At 58.0% G+C, this 17,120-nt stretch overlaps 1 protein-coding gene across 1 annotated transcript in view; it reads left to right on the top strand.

Moving 5' to 3' along the window:
- The window catches only part of RPH3AL (rabphilin 3A like (without C2 domains)), a 171,957-nt gene that overhangs the window by 76,460 nt on the left and 78,377 nt on the right, over positions 1-17,120 (top strand). The window contains 3 exon segments of the mRNA XM_031657227.1: positions 556-668; positions 5,245-5,388; positions 6,965-7,094. Of these exon segments, the coding sequence (XP_031513087.1) occupies positions 592-668; positions 5,245-5,388; positions 6,965-7,094 (351 nt within the window). The 5' untranslated portion in view covers positions 556-591.

Genomic DNA, 17,120 nt, shown 5'->3' with positions numbered 1-17,120 from the left:
ATTGTGACCATCGGTGTGAATCTGTTGGGAAGGAGAGCCAGGTCCCCAGGCTTGGGAGAGGTGTAGGGTTTCAGCCTGTCTGGCCATCACCCCTCAGCCCAGCCCCTCCTGCTGGGTGACGTGGTCGGGTCAGCCCCTGCTCTACTCTGGCCATCACCCCCCAGCCCAGTACCTCCTGCTGGGTGACGTGCTCAGTTTGGCCCCTGCTGTACTGGGAGGGGGCAGGGAACAGATGGCCTCCTGGGCTGAGTTGAAAACTGCTAAGGGTGTGCCTGCCCTCTCCTTTCTGAGTCTAACCCTTTGATGCCAGTCACGTTCACTCTTGGCACTCGGCCACATGATCCACCTGGTCACCCTCCCAGAATCATGAGCCTTCTGAAGAGGAGTCTTGAGGAACAGTGTTTTGCTGGAGAGACGGTTCGCACAGTGAGATTCCAGGCATCCATGGGGACAACGCATGGAGGTGCGGTGGAGGGGCTGAGTGCATAGAGACCCCGTCTGCCATCTGTACCCCAGCCAGTGATGCACTCTTTCTTCTTCCCTCCTTCATCTCAGATGTGACTCCCCTCCCCCAGCCGGGTGCTCCGAGCCATGGCCGACACCATCTTCGGCAGCGGGAATGACCAGTGGGTTTGCCCCAATGACCGGCAGCTTGCCCTTCGAGCCAAGTGAGTACCTCTGGGGCCCCCCAGGCCTTCGCTTCCTGCGGCCTCCCTGCTCTTCTCCTGTCTTTAGCAAGATTCATTCCCAGGAGCCCTGAAACAGGTGTTTGCAGAGAAGTGCCCGTCGGATGCACACCACACTCCGGGCCCTGGACACAGCCATCCACTCATTCAACTACCGTGCAGAATTTATCCCCATTTCCCAGATGAGAAAAGTGAGGCTGAGCTCCTTGCCTACGTCACTTAACTTGTGGGTGGCAGGGCTGCGACCCGCACCTGGGTCCAGCCGACTCCTAAGCCTGTGTCCTTTCTATCACAAAAGGCCGCAGGGACCCACCTCACCTCACGTGCCTTCTCTCTTGTCACTGAGCCGTAGGACTGCAAGTCCCTTAAGACAGGGAGCCTTTGGTCCCTGGATGCCCAGTCATAGCCGAGTGCCTGGCACTGTGAGACGGGGGAACAAAGGCCTGTTGAATGGACGAAGAGCTGCCCCTCAGGCCGAAGCGCGACCAGCCCAGAGCTGTCCCAGGGCCTTCTCCGTGCTCTCCTGAGAACCTCACTAGTTCCTCACTTCCAGTTTCTTCCCTTGGGGGTCCTGGTTTTCCTTTTTTTTTTTTTTTTAAGACTGAGTCTCACTGTGTCACCCAGGCTGGAGTGCAGTGGCGCGATCTCAGCTCACTGTAGCCTCTGCCTCCCGGGTTCAAGCGATTCTCCTGCCTCCCGAGTAGCTGGGATTACAGGTGCCACCACGATGGGCTAATTTTTGTATTTTTGGTAGAGACGGGGGTTTTGCCATGTTGGCCAGGCTGGTCTCGAACTCCTGACCTCAAGTGATCCACCCGCCTTGGTCTCCCAAAGTGCTGGGGTTACAGACATGAGCCACCGTGCCCGGCCCTGGTTTTCCTGCAATCCCTCAGCCTAGTGAGCTCTCAGCTCTGGGTAGGTCAGGCCATCTCCACCGACTGTCCACTGTGGCTGCAGATGGGGGTCTCAAGTGCCTCGGCTGCCTTCCAGCCCCTCCCTGTCCATCCGAGGGGCTGGGGGTCTCCGACGTCTGATAAGTCCAAACGGGCCCCTTCGTCCTTCAACCCATGCCAATCACGGGAGCCAGCGTTTCCCGAATGGGACCAAATTCAAACACTTTGTAATGAGATGTTACGAACCTGCAGGGGACAGAACGGAAACATCATAGGGGAGTAGAAAAACTAATTTGAAACGCCCGAGAAGAGTGGAGTCCTGCGTGATTTGCAGGAATCTTGGCACCACAGTTAACTTCTCTCCTTCGCCGGGAGGGCTCAGCTCCTTCGTGCGGCCCCCACAGTGGGTGAGGTTGGTCCCTCTGCCTCCCTGTCCTCTGATGCCGGGCAGATGAAGTGTCCTCCCAGGCAGGGTAGGAGTTTCCAAGGAGCGCGCTGCCGCTGTGCTCTAGACACGGCCCAGCAGGACTCGTGACCCTCCAGGGTTCCCTTCGGCACTCCCTGACCTTGTCTCTCGCTCAGCAGCAGCCAAAAGCTGCCGGAGCACCTTTGGAAGAGAGAATGCCTTTATCCCCTCCCTTGGGGTGCTGCCTGCTCGAGCCTGGCACAGTCTCCGGAAAGGAGAGGCGTACTAACTCCCACCCGCAGAGCCGGGAGCTGTGCCCCGTGGGACCCTCAGGGACGTCGGGGCTGCAGCTCGGGGCTCTCCTCAGTCCTCCAGCTGCCACCAGACATTTTCTAACCCCCTGTTACGTGCCAGACACTGACTGCACAGCAGTGAACAGGACCAACACGGTCCCTGGTCTTAAAGCACAGGTGGGCAGAGGCGGGCATTATTTGAATAGTTAGGTAAGTTGCTTTGATGGTGACAACAGGCAGTGGGGACGTGGGTGAAGGTGTAGCCTAGTCGAGATCAGGAGGGGCTTCCCTGAGAGTGTGCGGCCTCCACTGAGACCCAGACGATGGGGCAACGTTAGACGGCAGTGGGAGGGACGCGCTTCCAGGCAGAGGGAACAGCATGTGCGAAGGCCCCGAGGTAGAAGGAACGGGGCAAGTGGAGCCCTGGCCGGAGGTCAGTGTGTTGCGAGTGCACAGTGTGAAGGCTGGACAGTGTGGAAGGAAGACGGAGAGATAGGCAGGGGCCAGGGGCAGGGCCTGGTCCTCCAGAGACTCACGTTCTGGAGGGGAGATGGGGGGTTTCATGTTATCTCCTAATAATGTATCAGCCCAATGAAGGACGTGCACCCAGGCCTTCCAGGAACTCTGAGAGTAGATTCTTTGCCTGTTTTGGATCAAGGAAAAGCCTCCAGGTGAAGGTCATGTGTAAAGAAGTCTTTAGAAAGAATAGGCTGGGCATGGTGGCTCACGCCTGTAATCCCAGGACTTTGGGAGGCTGAGGTGGGTGGATCACCTGAAGCCAGGAGTTCTCAAGACCAGCCTGACCAACATGGTGAAATCCTCTCTCCTAAAAATATAAAAATTAGCCAGGCATGGTGGTGCATGCCGGTAATCCCAGCTACTTGGGAGGCTGAGGCAGGCGAATCGCTTGTACCCGGAAGGTGGAGGTTGCTGTGAGCTGAGATTGTGCCGTTGCACTCCAGCCTGGGCGACAGACTGGATGGATGGATGGATGGATGGATGGATGGATGGATAGATAGACAGATGATAGACAGATGGATGGAGAAGTAGATAGACGATAGACAGATAGATGACAGACAGATAGATAGATGATAGATAGACAGATAGATAGACAGACAGAATAGGAGTGAGAGGTGGACAGAGGGTTTAGGGAGAGAGACAGGTGCCCCAGGTGAAGGGTGCAGCATGAGCAAAGGCCTGGGGACTGCAGGCAGCCTAAAACACGAGGGAGAAACTGGAGAGGCCAGGTGAGCCGAGAGACGAGGGCGCCGTGCGGGGGAAATGACAGGCGGGGCTCCCAGACGTGCGGGTTCTTCCTGGAGGTTGCTGCCCATCGATGTCAGGTGCCCTCAGGTTGGCCGCCTCCTCCTACGGCCGTGTGGACGGGGCATTGCGAGGGGGGTGGGCAGCACGCTCAGTGGAGCTGTGGCCGTAGGCGGGAGTCAGGGCCTGGAGCAGCAGGTCAGATGAGAGGACGTGGATGGCTGGGGCCAGGAGGCGGAGCGGATGGAGGTAGGAACCTGGGCGCAGAGGAGGCCCTGGGGGAGCCCGAAATGCTCCCAGGCAGGACTGTCAGCAGCTGCTGGGTGTGAACTCCGCAGGTCAGTGTTCAGGCCTTGAGTCAGCGGTGGAGGCGGCCAACCCCCGATTCCTGCTGGCCGGCTACCTTCCACCCCCCATCTCCTCTGAGAAACGGGAGGCCTGCCTCGCAGGGTGGCTGAGGGTTGGGGCCTTACAGGGCAACTCTGAGGGTCTAGCCTGCCTTGCAGGGTGACTGTGAGGGTCCAGGCCTGCCTCTCGGGGTGATGGAGGGTCTGGGCCCACCTCGCTGCAACAGCCGGGACCAGGCAAGACATGAGACCACCGGGGCCCATCCTGTGTCAGGGAGACCCCGGGAGAGGGTCCGCCTCCCTCAGCTGCCCTAGGTCCTGCCTCCAGGACTCTTCTGACACTTCCCTAAAGAAAGAAAGAAGAAGCCTTTCCAGAGCCCATCCCCTCCCTGCCGGGAACTCTCTTGTTTGTTCACTTCCTGCCGCCACCTGCACGTCCCACCAAGCAGCGTGTCCCTGCGCCCAAGAGGCCGGGCGTCCCAGCCGGTGCTTTATAATGCGTTGAATGAAAACGCCTCACACCTGTTCGTTAAATAGGTGTCTGAGTCATTGGTTTGGCATCTGCCTCCCCCACCGTACTGCAGTTCTTCAGGGTGCAGAGGCTTTTCCCGTCTCATTCATCTCTGCACACAGCAATGTCACAGGCACGGAGTGTGTCCCGGAAGCTGGCGCCCACCCAGGGCAGGGGCTCTGCGGTTTGATCTGCTGCTGCCGCTCTCTCCCTGCCCAGAAAAATAGAAGGAGTTTGAGTCCTTCCCCCGCCCCAGTTACAGCCTCAGGAGGCAGCACCCCTGCAGCCCAGTGCAGCGGAGAGCTCAGCCTCCGGACCCACTCCCAGCCCTGCCTCGCCGTTGCCTGCCCTCACCATAGCTCCTCTGGCGAAACCCGCTTTCCCCTCCTGCCTTGAACCTGCCAGTTCTCAGGGTGTTCATATCAACAGCTGTGTCTTGACCCTGATTACATTCCTTTCCTGTCCCCTGGTAAACTCCGTCTCACCACCTGACGGAGCTGGGAGCTCCCTTTTCCTTCTCTTGGTAATCTCTCCTGCTCCTCCCTTGACCCTCATGTGCCGTGACCTTGGCCTTCTGTGTGTCCCTGAGGGTCATATTCCGTGTTTCTGCCTCCTGGGCTAAGATGGTGCTGCCGTCTTTGCCAAGGCCCAGGAGCCGGCGGATGGCAGGGCTGGTGCCTGGAGCCTGTGTCTGCCCCGTCTCTGTTGCCCACACTCCTCGCCCCCGGCACGTAGCACCTGGGCTGTCCACTGACTGTTCTCAGGAGGGCTTGGTGGATGTGGTAGGGGCTGCAGGAGTTTGCACTGGGGAGGCCTCAACGCGGTCTGTGTTGCTCCCTCTCGAGGCTGCAGACAGGCTGGTCTGTGCACACCTACCAGACAGAGAAGCAGAGAAGGAACCAGCACCTCAGCCCGGCGGAGGTGGAGGCCATCCTGCAGGTCATCCAGAGGGCCGAGCGGCTGGACGTCCTGGAGCAGCAGAGAATTGGGTGAGGCGGGGCCGGAGCCAGCTCAGTGGGAGGACAGCAAGGGCTTTGGTGCAAGCACAGGGGACTGGGAGGCCGGCACGCTGCGTCCTGGTGCTGCATTTCACCTCTGGGAGGGGTCAGGAGGTCACTGGCTCTGCCTCAACACCCCGGAGTGTAACTCAGCCTGCTGAGGCCTCAGGATAGGCCCGTCAGAGCACGCTAGCAGCTGAGGTGTGCGCCCCGGCTGTGGGCGCGAATGAGCGTGGTGAAGCGCCCCGGGGGCTGTTTGGCTCTGTGCACCTGCGGGTCAGCTGTGGTTCAGCCAAGGGAGGGTTCGGGTCGCCCTCAAAAGCTCCCGCAGGAGCCGCTCCCGGCCTCTGACTCCAGCGCCCACCACAGCTCAGTCTTCCAGCACTTTCATCGTGTTCTGTGTTTGTTTAATTACAAAAGAAATTTGTATTTCCTAGAAAATCTGAAAACCACAGAAAAGCACGAGTAGGAAGAAAAAATGCACTGGGCAGGAATCGATTTCATTCTGCTGGCCTCCTACGTATCTTTCATCTTTTCTTTTCTTTTTCTTTCTCTTTTCTTTCTTTCTTTTTTTTTTTGAGACAGGGTCTCTGTCGTGTAGATTGGAGTGCAGGGGTGTGATCACGGATCGCTGCAGCCTCAACTTCCTGGGCTCAAGCGATCCCCCAACCTCAGCCTTAAGTAGCTAGAACCGCGGGTGGGTACCAGGGCACCACCACACCCAGCTTTTTTTTTTTTTTTTAGAGACGGGCTCTCACTATGTTACCCAGGCTGGTCTTGAACTCCTGGGCTCAAGCGATCCGCCTGCCTCAGCCTCACAAAGGGCTGGGATTTCAGGCGTGAGCCACCGTGTCTGGCCTTCCTGTCTTTACAGTGGGAAAAACAGGCCAGATGGCATGGCTCGTTCTTCAGCTGTGAGTCCACCTGTTCTCTGAGAGCCATCGCTGGTCCCCATGGAACATGCCATTGTCCCTCAATCTCCCTTGCCCTCCTTCCCTTCAGTCTCCCTCAGTCTCCCTCCCCTCAGTCTCCCTCCCCTCAATCTCCCTCCCCTCAGTCTCCCTCGCCTCAGTCTCCCTCGCCTCAGTCTCCCTCCCCTCAGTCTCCCTCAGTCTCCCTCCCCTCAGTCTCCCTCCCCTCAGTCTCCCTCCCCTCAGTCTCCCTCCCCTCAGTCTCCCTTGCCCTCCCTCCCCTCAGTCTCTCTTGCCCTCCATCCCCCCAATTCCCCCTCCCTCCCGCCACTATTTCCATTTCATCTCCCTATCTGAAATCAGTTTGCTTGTTTTCTTGTTTATGAATTTCCTTCCTTATTGAAGGTAAGTTCCATGAGAGCAGGGACCATGTCTGTCTCTCGCGTGTTTGCTACGATATTCCCCGTGTCTGATGACTCAGGTGCTCAGTGAATAGTTGGTGAGTGAACGAAGGATTCGCAGTGAGCCAGGGAAGTGCGAGGAACAACCACCTGGGTGGGGGACAGCACATGTGGCGCGGTACGGTTTTGGGCCTCGGTGGCAGCTGCGCCCAGGCGGGAAGCACGTTCCCTCTGACTCTGTGTCCTGTGCCGCAGGCGGCTGGTGGAGCGGCTGGAGACCATGAGGCGGAACGTGATGGGGAATGGCCTGTCCCAGTGCCTGCTCTGTGGGGAGGTGCTGGGCTTCCTGGGCAGCTCGTCGGTGTTCTGCAAAGACTGCAGGAAGGTAAGACCCTGCTCTGGCCCATCCCAGCCTGGACCCGCCCTGGTGCTCTGTGGCTTTGCATCCTGGCTCCCAGGACTGTGTGCGTCTGCGTTGGGCGTGTGGTGTCCTCTGCCTCTTGGCCAGAAGGACTAAGACTTAAAAATCAAATGGCCTGACGTCTAGGGCCAGCTCTGGGTCTCGTCGCGTGGATGTACCTTCCAGCCCTTCTGCTAGATTCACGCCCAAGCCACGAGACCCAGAGCTGGCGTTAGAAGTCAGGGTGCGAATCTAGCCCTTCTGCTAAGACCTCAGAAAACTCGTTTAGTATCTCACACCTGATGTTCCTCATCTGTAAAATGTGGTCATGATGCCATGCACCTCACCATGCTCAGAGGATTAAATATTCCTAAATGCAAAACTCTTCAAACCTTGCCTGGCACATAGGCACTCAGTAAGTGTTATCTCCAGAATATATTAAGTCAACAAGAAAAACATGTTTTCAGTTGTTATTAGATACATCCTATTTTCTTCAAGGCCACACAGTGTGCCAGGATGGCACTTTCTGTTCTACTGGCTTACTTCTGTTGATCCCCAGTTACTCAAAGAAGAACGATCTTTGCAGGGAGGTCAAACTGATTTTCTCCTTATACTGAATTGTGCCACATATTAAATGGTTTCATATTGAATCTAGGACTTTTTAAATATAACTTTTAGTTTTTCCTGGAGTTTCGACTTGCCTTTTTCTTATTGCTGAGAGAATAATGTGCCTTCTAATCCTCAAGATTAGTTAACATCTCGATTTTACAATTACATGGAGGCTGTTTTTTTTTTTCCTGGCATAAACCCTTCTGGATTCTCACTCCTGCTCCTCCTAGGCTGGGAGCTGCACGGCTGTTACAATGGGGTTCCCTTTGCTGCCCTCCCAGGTTAGAAACACTGTTCTCAGGAGACCACGTCTTCCTCTTTTTTGTGCTCACCTTAGTTTTTCTGGAACCATCCTCAAGTCACTTCCATGTGCTACTCAAGTTTTCTTTTGTTTTTGCTTTCTGGAGACAGAGTCTTGCTCTGTCACCCAGGCTGGAGTGCAAATGGCGCAATCTCGGCTCACTGCAACCTCCACCTTCCGGGTTCAAGCAATTCTCCTGCCTAAGCCTTCCGAGTAGCTGGGATTACAGGCGTGCACCACCACGCCCGGCTAATTTTTGTATTTTAGTAGAGATGAGGTTTCGCCATGTTGGCCAGGCCGGTCTCGATCTCCTGACCTCAGGTGATCCGCCCACCTCGGCCTCCCAAAGTGCTGGGATTACAGGCGTGAGCCACCGCGCCCAGCCTAGTCGTGGTTTTAGGACTTGAGTTACTATACTGAAAAAGACAGAGAAGGAACTTTTTTGAGATTATATTGGGCAAGGGAACTAAAAAACAAGTAATGATCAAATAAACAAGATGATTTCAGGAAATAATAAACCCTAGGAAGAAATAACAGAGGACAGAAGATGGAGGATGGAGGATGGGGTGGGGTGGGAAGTGCTGAGAGGACCGGGAAAGATGGAGAAGTCAAAATAAATGAACATGGACGTGGATCATGGAGGCCGTTGGCAACCTGGAGGGCATTTTCAGGAGCACTCAAAAGCGGGATGAGAAAACCAAGGGTGCAGTGAGGTTAATCTGCCCGGTAATAAGTAGGGAAGCCAGGATCACAGCTGTGGTCAGTCTTTTCTCCTGTTCTGTCATATGTGGTAAACTGGGCTGAGGAATGTGGATTAACTGGTCCAAGAATACTGGAGGGATGATGGGGACGTCGGTGTCAGGCTTTGCTGGCTCCTTCTAAGCCCTGTGAAGGGCCTGGACTACAGGTCCGCGGAGGTGGGACGGGGACTACAGGTCAGTGGAGGTGGGACGGGGACTACAGGTCAGTGGAGGTGGGACGGGGACTACAGGTCCGCGGAGGTGGGACTACAGGTCCTGCCTTGAGCTGTGAGGCGGGGGAGCCTTTGAGCTTCTGAGGGGCTTGTTCCAGGATTGAGGTGAGAGGAGAGGGTGTGAGGGGAACACCGCTGGATGGTGGGCATTTGGGGGCTTCGGAGGGTCACTCTAACTTCTTGGAGAAGGTGGTGTCGTTCGTTCATTCGTAGTCACTTGTTCTTTAAACAATAGCCCATCGTGTGCAAGCCCTGCTCCGGGTGCTGGCGACGCCGCGAACGAGACAAAGTCCACCCTGTGGTGGAGACGACTTTCCAGGGGTCGGGGCCTGGAGAGGACAAATGACTAAACATGGAGCAGCACTAGGCACCCCGAGGACACCGCTGAATTAACGCGGAGCTCCTAGCGGGCGGCCTGGGGGCCTCTCCCGGCTCAGGCCCAAACAAGCAGGAGCTGGCCCTGGGAAGATCGGGGTGGAACCGTCCCGGCGGAGGGAACGGCAGGCTTCCCCCGGATGAGTCCCGAAGGCCCTGAGGCAGGAACCAGCTGGGCATGTTCAAGGGGCAGATGGTGGCGTCTGGGGCAGGGAGTGTGAGCGGCGGGATGGCCCATCACAGGGAGCCTCGCCGGTCAAGGTCAGGAGCTGAGATTTCACCTGCGTTTAATGGGACGCCAGCGGAGTGTCTGAAGCAGGGGTGTGATGTGATCTGTGTTTTTAAGAGATGACCGTAGTGCTGGAGACAAGTTAGGTGGGGATGGCCGTCACCGGGAGATGATAGGGTTGGGGACAAGGCCACGTGAGGACTGAGGCCATTTGCTAAGACAGAGCGTCGGCCTCTTCAGTGTATTCTCAGCAGATGGGGAGGAATTGGGGTGAACGAGGGTTCTGGGAAGGAAAGAGCCCCAGACTGCCGGGGGCCGGGGCGAGAGGTCGCTTGGTCCACCCCGAGCAGCAGGTGGTCCTGGACTTGCCGGTGAGGACTGTCCCCACGCAGACGCCACGCAGTGCTGGGGCTCGTGCCCGGATGGGAGGAACTCGTCTGTACTTTCAGGGGTGCCTCCGTGTTCCTGCAGGGACCGGCAGGGCCAGCTTCCCTCCTCCCTGGCTGCAGGACTGTGAGGTGGTCGCGCGGAGCTGCAGGACCAGACGGACTCGGGTTGAGGTCCCAGTGTGGCCACGGTGGTGCGGTCTCGTACAGGTCACTTAACCTCTCCGGGCCTCTGTTCTTTCATCTGTGAAATGGGGTCATTAAGCTTCGGTCTCTGTTGATGGATGCCGCGGTGCAGCATCACTTGCCTAATTGCTCAGGCTAGAACTTCCAGTACTATGTTAAATATTGTGATGAAAGTAGTATCCTTCGCCGACCGCCTGGCCCGCGGGCAGCCTGCAGTAAAGGGTGCCTGTGGTGGTTAAGAATCCACTCCAGGGTCCGGCCTGCTGAGGCCACACACGTGTTACCAAGGATGGAGCAGATCCCCAGACATTGCAGAAGAGGCTGAGTGACTCCCCGTGGCGTAGTCGGCTCAGGCCGCCGTAACAACACGCCGCAGACTAGGCGCCTTCAGCAGTAGGCATTTTTCGGAGTTTGGAGGCACGAAATTCTGAGATCAAGGTGCTGGCTGATTCTGTGTCTGGTGAGGGCCCTTTCCCTGGCACGCAGACAGCTGCCGTCTCCTCGTGTCCTCGCGTGGCAAGGGGAGAGGGCTCTGGTCTCTTCCTCCTCCTGTTGCTTTTTTGTTTTTTTGACAGGTTCTCACGCTGTCACCCAGGCTGGAGTGAAGTCACGTGATCATCGCTCACTGCAGCCTCCACCTCCTGGGGTCAAGCAACCTTCCTGCCTCAGTTTCCCGGGTAGCGGAGACTACAGATGTGCGCCACCATGCCTGTGTAATGTGTAATCTTTTGTAGAGACAGGGTATTGCTTTGTTGCCCAGGCTGGTCTCAAACTAGCTCTCAAGCAACCCTCCCACCTCCGCTTCCCAAAGTGCCGGGATTACAGATGTGAGCCACAGCACCCAGCCTCTTACTTTTCTGATAAAGACACGAGTCCTATTGGATTAGGGCCTCACCCTCGCAACCTCATTTTACCTTAATTACCTCCTAAAGACCCTCTCTCCAAATACAGTCACTCTGGGGGTCACGGCTTCAATATAGGAATTTTGAGGGGACACAGTTCATAGCACCCACATTCTCCTCCCTGGAATTCTTGTTTTCTTAAAATTGGAGCTCCCGCAGTTAGTCCCATGTTTTCTATAATTTACATAGAAGCCTCTGGAAGCCTTTGTAGCTCACTGGACGTCCTGAGCCAGCAGGGACAACCCTCAGTGTTTGTGCGAGTTATTCATGTAAATGTCTCTCTCAGTCGCTTAGCGTATTGTGTGCCAATCCTGGGTTAGGGGGATCCAAAAAGAGAGGTGTTCAGGGTGGTCGCTTCCCTCAGGTCCTGACGGTCACGATGGGCCGACGGTGGTACTCTCTAGCGTGACGCGTGTGGCTGGGACTGGGGTTCCCAGGACTCAAAGCAGCCAGGAGGGCTGCCTGGAGGAGTGGGCCCCTGGAGGCTGGGCAGACTTCTGCAAGGCTGAGGGCAGAGGGAAGGGCATCGGGGAGGGGAAGACCACATAGGCCGAGGCTCGAAGCTGGAAACAGGCTGGGCAAGCGTCCAGCTGTGAGGATGATGCCTGGGGGAGCACAGAGGCGTGTGCGGAAGGGAAAAGGAGCACAGGACGCAATGGCAGATTCGACTTAGGGACAGTGGACGGTGGAGGAGGGATGGGGCCTGCTCCCGCTGCCTCTGAGGCTGAGATCCTGCAAACCCAGGGCAGAGCTGAGATCCTTGGGACGCTGAGCTGTAGGTGACTTGTGAGAGGGTGGAGTCTTTCGGAGGACCAGCTGCATTTCAGCAGTGAATGGGCAGGTGCAGAGGAGTCTTTCGGAGGACCAGCTGCGTTTGAGCAGTGAATGGGCAGGTGCAGAAGGCTTGGGACCCCAGGGAGATGATCGCAGAGACACTGACCCCCTGGGGGCCCTGCTGTAGGGGTGGTTGCCTAGAACCCGAGTCACTGGAGATGCAGGGAGGCCCAGACATAGCCCCTGCGAAGCCCTCGTCCCTGCAGGGCTCTCTGATGTCTGGGAGGAGAGACAATGCCATCCGTTCCTCATCCCATGAATATTTATCACACACCTGCTGGTGTCAGGAGCCAGGCAGATCCCAGTGCTGGGGGCCGGGGGAGGTGTGAAACCATCATGGGTAATTAATTACAGCTGGGGTTGGGGTTAAGCCGGCAGCCCTGGGGGGCTGGGAGGGCTCAACACGGTGCAGGGAACGCCCTCCACTCTGGGCCTGCCGGCTTCTGGGGCACCTCCCTGTTTATTTCCATCTCCACATTCCGCCTCCGCACCTTCTGTGGACGGCTGCAGCCCGGGGCCCTGGGAGGTGTGTGGGCTCAGGCAGGCTGGAGAAGGGATGCTGGGGAGATCCCCGCCGTGGGAAGCATCCAGGCCCAGGCATGGTTGGGGAGGACAGAGCCTCAGGTGCTCCTGGACACACAGAGGCGTCCCCAGCAAGAGCCCTGGCAGCGTTCAGCAGCTACAAGCTAATGAGCTCGCGGGCGGAAGCCGAGATGCCGGTCCTGGGCGCTGCGTCCCCTCCGTAATTGGGCCTCCTGTCTTGGCTGCCTGCCCTCATTATCTGAGGGCCGTGGTGGGAAGGGAGAGGGGCTGGCTGGTTCATTAGAGAGGCCTGGTGCTCCTAATTGCTTGGGATCTGAGTCAGCCAGCTTTGAGTCTCATTGAGAGTCCAGCCAGCGATGGGGAGCTGGGCGGGGCCACAGCAGAGCCCACCTGAGCCTGGGATGCCTTGTCACTGTTTGAGGGAAGCGATGGGTTTTTTTCTGGTCTCAGCCAAATGTGTCCCACAGTGTGGGTGCCGGGGAGCCTGCTATGAAACGATGGCCTGAGTCCTAATGGAGGAAGACTGGGCAGTCTCATATTTACCCGAGTCACTTAGAGGAGGTCCAGCTCAGGTGGGGCAGGTGCCACCCGGCCCAGCATGGAGAGAAGGGGCTGGGCCAGAACCTGACCTTTCCCCCAACCTGGCTTGAGCCCACTTTGCTCTGAGGAGGGGGTGTGTCGTGCTGAGAGTCATCCCGGACCCCGCAGGGGCGCGGGCTGGATGGGGGACATGCCGTATCCCGGACCCCGGCAGGGGCGCTGGCAGGAGCCCGGGGCTGGATGGGGGACATGCCGTATCCCGGACCCCGGCAGGGGCGTTGGCAGGAGCTGGGGCTGGATGGGGGACATGCCATTTTCCTAAGGTTTCTGCTTCCCTCTCTGTTCAGTATCTGGGACTCGAGGCCCTGAAGCTGTGGAAGGAGCAGGGGGAGTGTCCTTGTTGCTCTTCTGCCTGCAGATCCCGACTCTTTCCATCAGTGTGTTCCTTTTTTAAGAGACAAGGTCTTGCTCTGCCTCCCAGGCTGGAGCGCAGCGGCAAACACAGCTCACTGCAGCCTCAAACTCCTAGGCTCAATCGATCCTCCTACCTCAGCCTCCCTCATAGCTCGGACTACAGGCATGCACCACCTCGCCTGGGTAATTTTTTAGTTTTTGTAGAGACAGGGTCTTGCTATGTTGCCCAGGCTGATCTCAAACTCCTGGCTCAAATGATCCTCCTGCCTCGGCCTCTCAAAGTGCTGGGATTATAGGCGTGAGCCACCGCACCCAGCCTCCATCACTGCTTTATTCCCAGCAGCCAGCCCTCCACTCTTAGACATGGCGGTGATTCGTGACCTGCCTGCAGCAGCTGCCTGGAGAGAGTCTGCTCACCCCTGAGGGGTATTCTCCTGCCTTGGGAAGCTGTGGGGGTCACGGCACCATCCAGTTTACAGAGAGCTCCTCCTGGAGATGGAGGCGTTAGGGCTAGCGGAGAGTTCCGGTGCTGATGGGGTCTCTGCTACTCAAAGTGTGGGCCGAGGACCAGTGATGTGGACCCTCCCCTGGATGTTCATTACAAATGCAGAATCTCAGACCCCACAGACCTCCCAGACTGGAAGCTTCAGTTGAACCAGACCCCCTTTGCGTAATGCTTTCAAGGTTCATCCGTCGGAATTTCCATCCTGTTCAAGGCGGAGGAACATTTCGTTGCACGCGCTCTGTGTATCCACTCACCTGTGATGGACGTTTGGGTTGCTCCACGTTTCAGCTACTGTGAACATGCCGCAGTGAGCATGGGCGTGCGCACCTGTCTGCGACCTGCCTTCGATTCTCTTGCGTCTATACCCAGCAGTGGAATCGCTGGATCGTATGGCAGTTCTGTGCTTGCTTGTCTGAGGAGCCTCCATCCTGCTTTCCGTGGCAACTGCACCATTTTACATCCCCACAAGCATAAGACTTAGGAGAAGTCAGTGTTTTGCAGAGCCTGCCTCCCAGATGGGTGTGCGGTGAAAGTCCTCCGCGGCCGCGTCCCCTCCTCCCTTTCCAAACCTGACCCTCAGTGCCCGTCCTTTGGTGGAGCTGTGGAAGCTCCTTGAGCCATTTCATCCGAGTCGCCTGCAAATTGGCCTCACGATGTCCTTTCTCCTCTTGACCTAATTCCGACGTGGAAGACGTGCGTTTGTGACTCATGACAAAGATGGATTTTTTCATTCAGCGACTGAAGCTTCCTAAATTCCCGGAAAAAGTCACTTAATTCGTCTGCCCCGAGGGGCCTGCTCCGGCGGCTCCGGCATCTCCGGCATCTCCGCGGCTGTTCGGCAGGAATGGACTTGCCCCAGTTGCTGGGATCGGAGGAGTGGACCAGACACCACACGGCGTCTTGGAACATTGGCCTTGCTCGGAGTCTGACGAGTGGAACGTGTCCACTGAGGCCTCCTTTTCTCTCGCTGTCTCGAGGCCTGCGTGTGGCTTTTCTTCTTCCAAAGAAAGAACAGCTACTTTGTGCGCTGCTGAGCCCCTGCCGTTCACCCCAGCACACTGCCGACCTTCAGCCCAGGGTCATCAGCATGGAGGCAGCCAAGGGGCTGCAGAGACCCAGGGCGGGCCTGGGCAACCACACGGATCCCTGGCGAGGCCCAGAGCTTTCTGGATGGAGCTTTGCGTGACCTGTCGCTTGGTCAGTTCCTATGTGCACTCAGCTCACCTTCGTGCCAGGCCGCAGGGCTGAGGAGGTGGAGATGCCAGCCCCGCCCTCCAGGAGCTCATGGTTGGTGTCAGATATTGCAGTGCAGTGAGAAGTGCTGCAGAAGTAGAAGGCAGGGATGAGCGTGGGGCAGACCTGCCGCGGGGAGAACCTGCCGTGGGACAGACCTGCTGCTGGACGAGCTTGCTGTGGGGAGGACCTGCCGCGGGGAGGACCTGCCATGGGCGAGCTGTGGCACCTGGGGAGGTGGGGGAGGACCCCAGGCTGCCGGGTAGAGCGATATGGCAGCTGAGCCTGGAGGCGGGTGACCAGGTGCCAGGAAAGGGCACTTCCGGAGCAGGCACAGCTCTGCAGGGACAGGGTGCCGAGGAAGTGTGGGGGCACTGGGCGCAGCTGGGGGTCTGGTTATGCCGGAGAGTGAGAAGGAGAGGAAGGGAGGAAAAGGGAAGAGGAGGATGGCAGAGGGGAGAGGAAAAGAGGCCGTGAGGGGTAAGAAGCGGATGGGGAGGGAGGGAGGGAAGGAGAGAGACGTGAGGATCGGGAGGGCTCTGTGTGCCGGGCGCAGGGGCTGGGCTTGTGTCCTGTGGGCAGCAGAGCCATCGAAGGGCACTGAGCAGGGAAGTGAGTCTCGGGGCCTGGGGGGAGGTTAAGTCCAGAGGCAGAGGATTCGTGGATATTGAATTATCCAGTTCGCCATAATGAGGGCCTGAATTAAGGCAGGAGCGGCCGAGATGGAGACTCTGAAGACAGGAGTTAGCAATGGCAAAGCTGCCAGCCGTGGAGAGCTCACTTAGAGGCACCAGGTCCGCACCCACCTGAGGAGCAAGGCCACCCTGCGAGGTCACGGTCTCCACGTTGCAGGTGAAGAAATGGAGGCGAGGCGGGGGTTAGTCCCTTGCCAGGTCACACGGCGGCCAGTGCTGGGTCCGAGGCCTTACCGGCCAGGCTGCGCGTGGGCACGGGGCCTGCGTGGAGGGTGGTCTGCGGTGGGAGCAGATGTGGGGAAGGGGCTCGTGGGGCGTGGTGGTGGTGGGGCTGGGGGTCCAGGGAGGCTGTGTATTTTCCAGTGAGTCCAGGCTGGATCCCAGGCCGTGGGTTAGAAAGGGGCCAGGGAAGTCGGGCGCAGTGGCTCACAGCTGTAATCCCAGCACTTTGGGAGGCCAAGGTGAGACCAGGAGTCTGAGACCAGCCTGGGCAATGTAGTGAGACCTCATCTGTACCGAAAAAAAAAAAATAGCCGGCCATGGTGGTGCTCAGTTATGTTTCCCACTACTTAGGAGGCTGAGGCTGAGGCTGCTTGAGCCTGGAAGGCTTGAGCCCCAGAGGCGGAGGCTGCATTGAGTCACGATTGTGCCACTGAACTCCAGCCTGGGTGACCTGTTTCAAAAAAAAAAGGAGGGAGGGAGGGAAGGGAGGGGCTGGGCAGGGAGGCTGGCAGCTCAGAGGCAGATGTCGTGGGGGTGACTGAGTGATGTGAGCAACCTGGGAGAGAACGGGGGGCCCAGGTTGAGGAGAGGAGCCCGCCAGGTGGGGCGTGGTGGGAGAGTGGCCGGGCGGCTGTCTTCTCCCCTCGAGCCGGCCTGAATGTTGGTGTGGAGACACTCCTGTGACCTGGGGTCTCCACGCGGTGTCCTGCTGCTGGGATGCTGGGGCTGGGACCGCCGCTGGGCACCTGCCGCGTGTGTGGTCAGGTCACCCGACGCGGGAGGAATGCAACTGAGATCCAGTTGGGGAGGAACCGGCCTGTAACCTGGTGAAGCTGCCGGGTGGGACGTCGGGGCAGAAGAGGCTGGTGTGACCTGGGCCTCCAGGATGGATTAGTCCTTCCCTACCCAGCCTGTGAGCTGCGAGGCAGGCACCACCCACCCTCCTGGACTGTCCTGTGGGGGCTCTGCAGTGCGGCGGGCGCAGCTCGGGGCTGTTGTGCTCCACCTCAACTTCGCCTCGGCTCAGGCTTTGACCCTGAGTCCCACCTGGGCCAGTGCTGAGA

This window comes from Papio anubis, chromosome 17 (assembly GCF_008728515.1).
Source record: "Papio anubis isolate 15944 chromosome 17, Panubis1.0, whole genome shotgun sequence".
NCBI lineage: Eukaryota > Metazoa > Chordata > Mammalia > Primates > Cercopithecidae > Papio > Papio anubis.
This window is presented reverse-complemented; position numbering and strand designations above follow the sequence as displayed.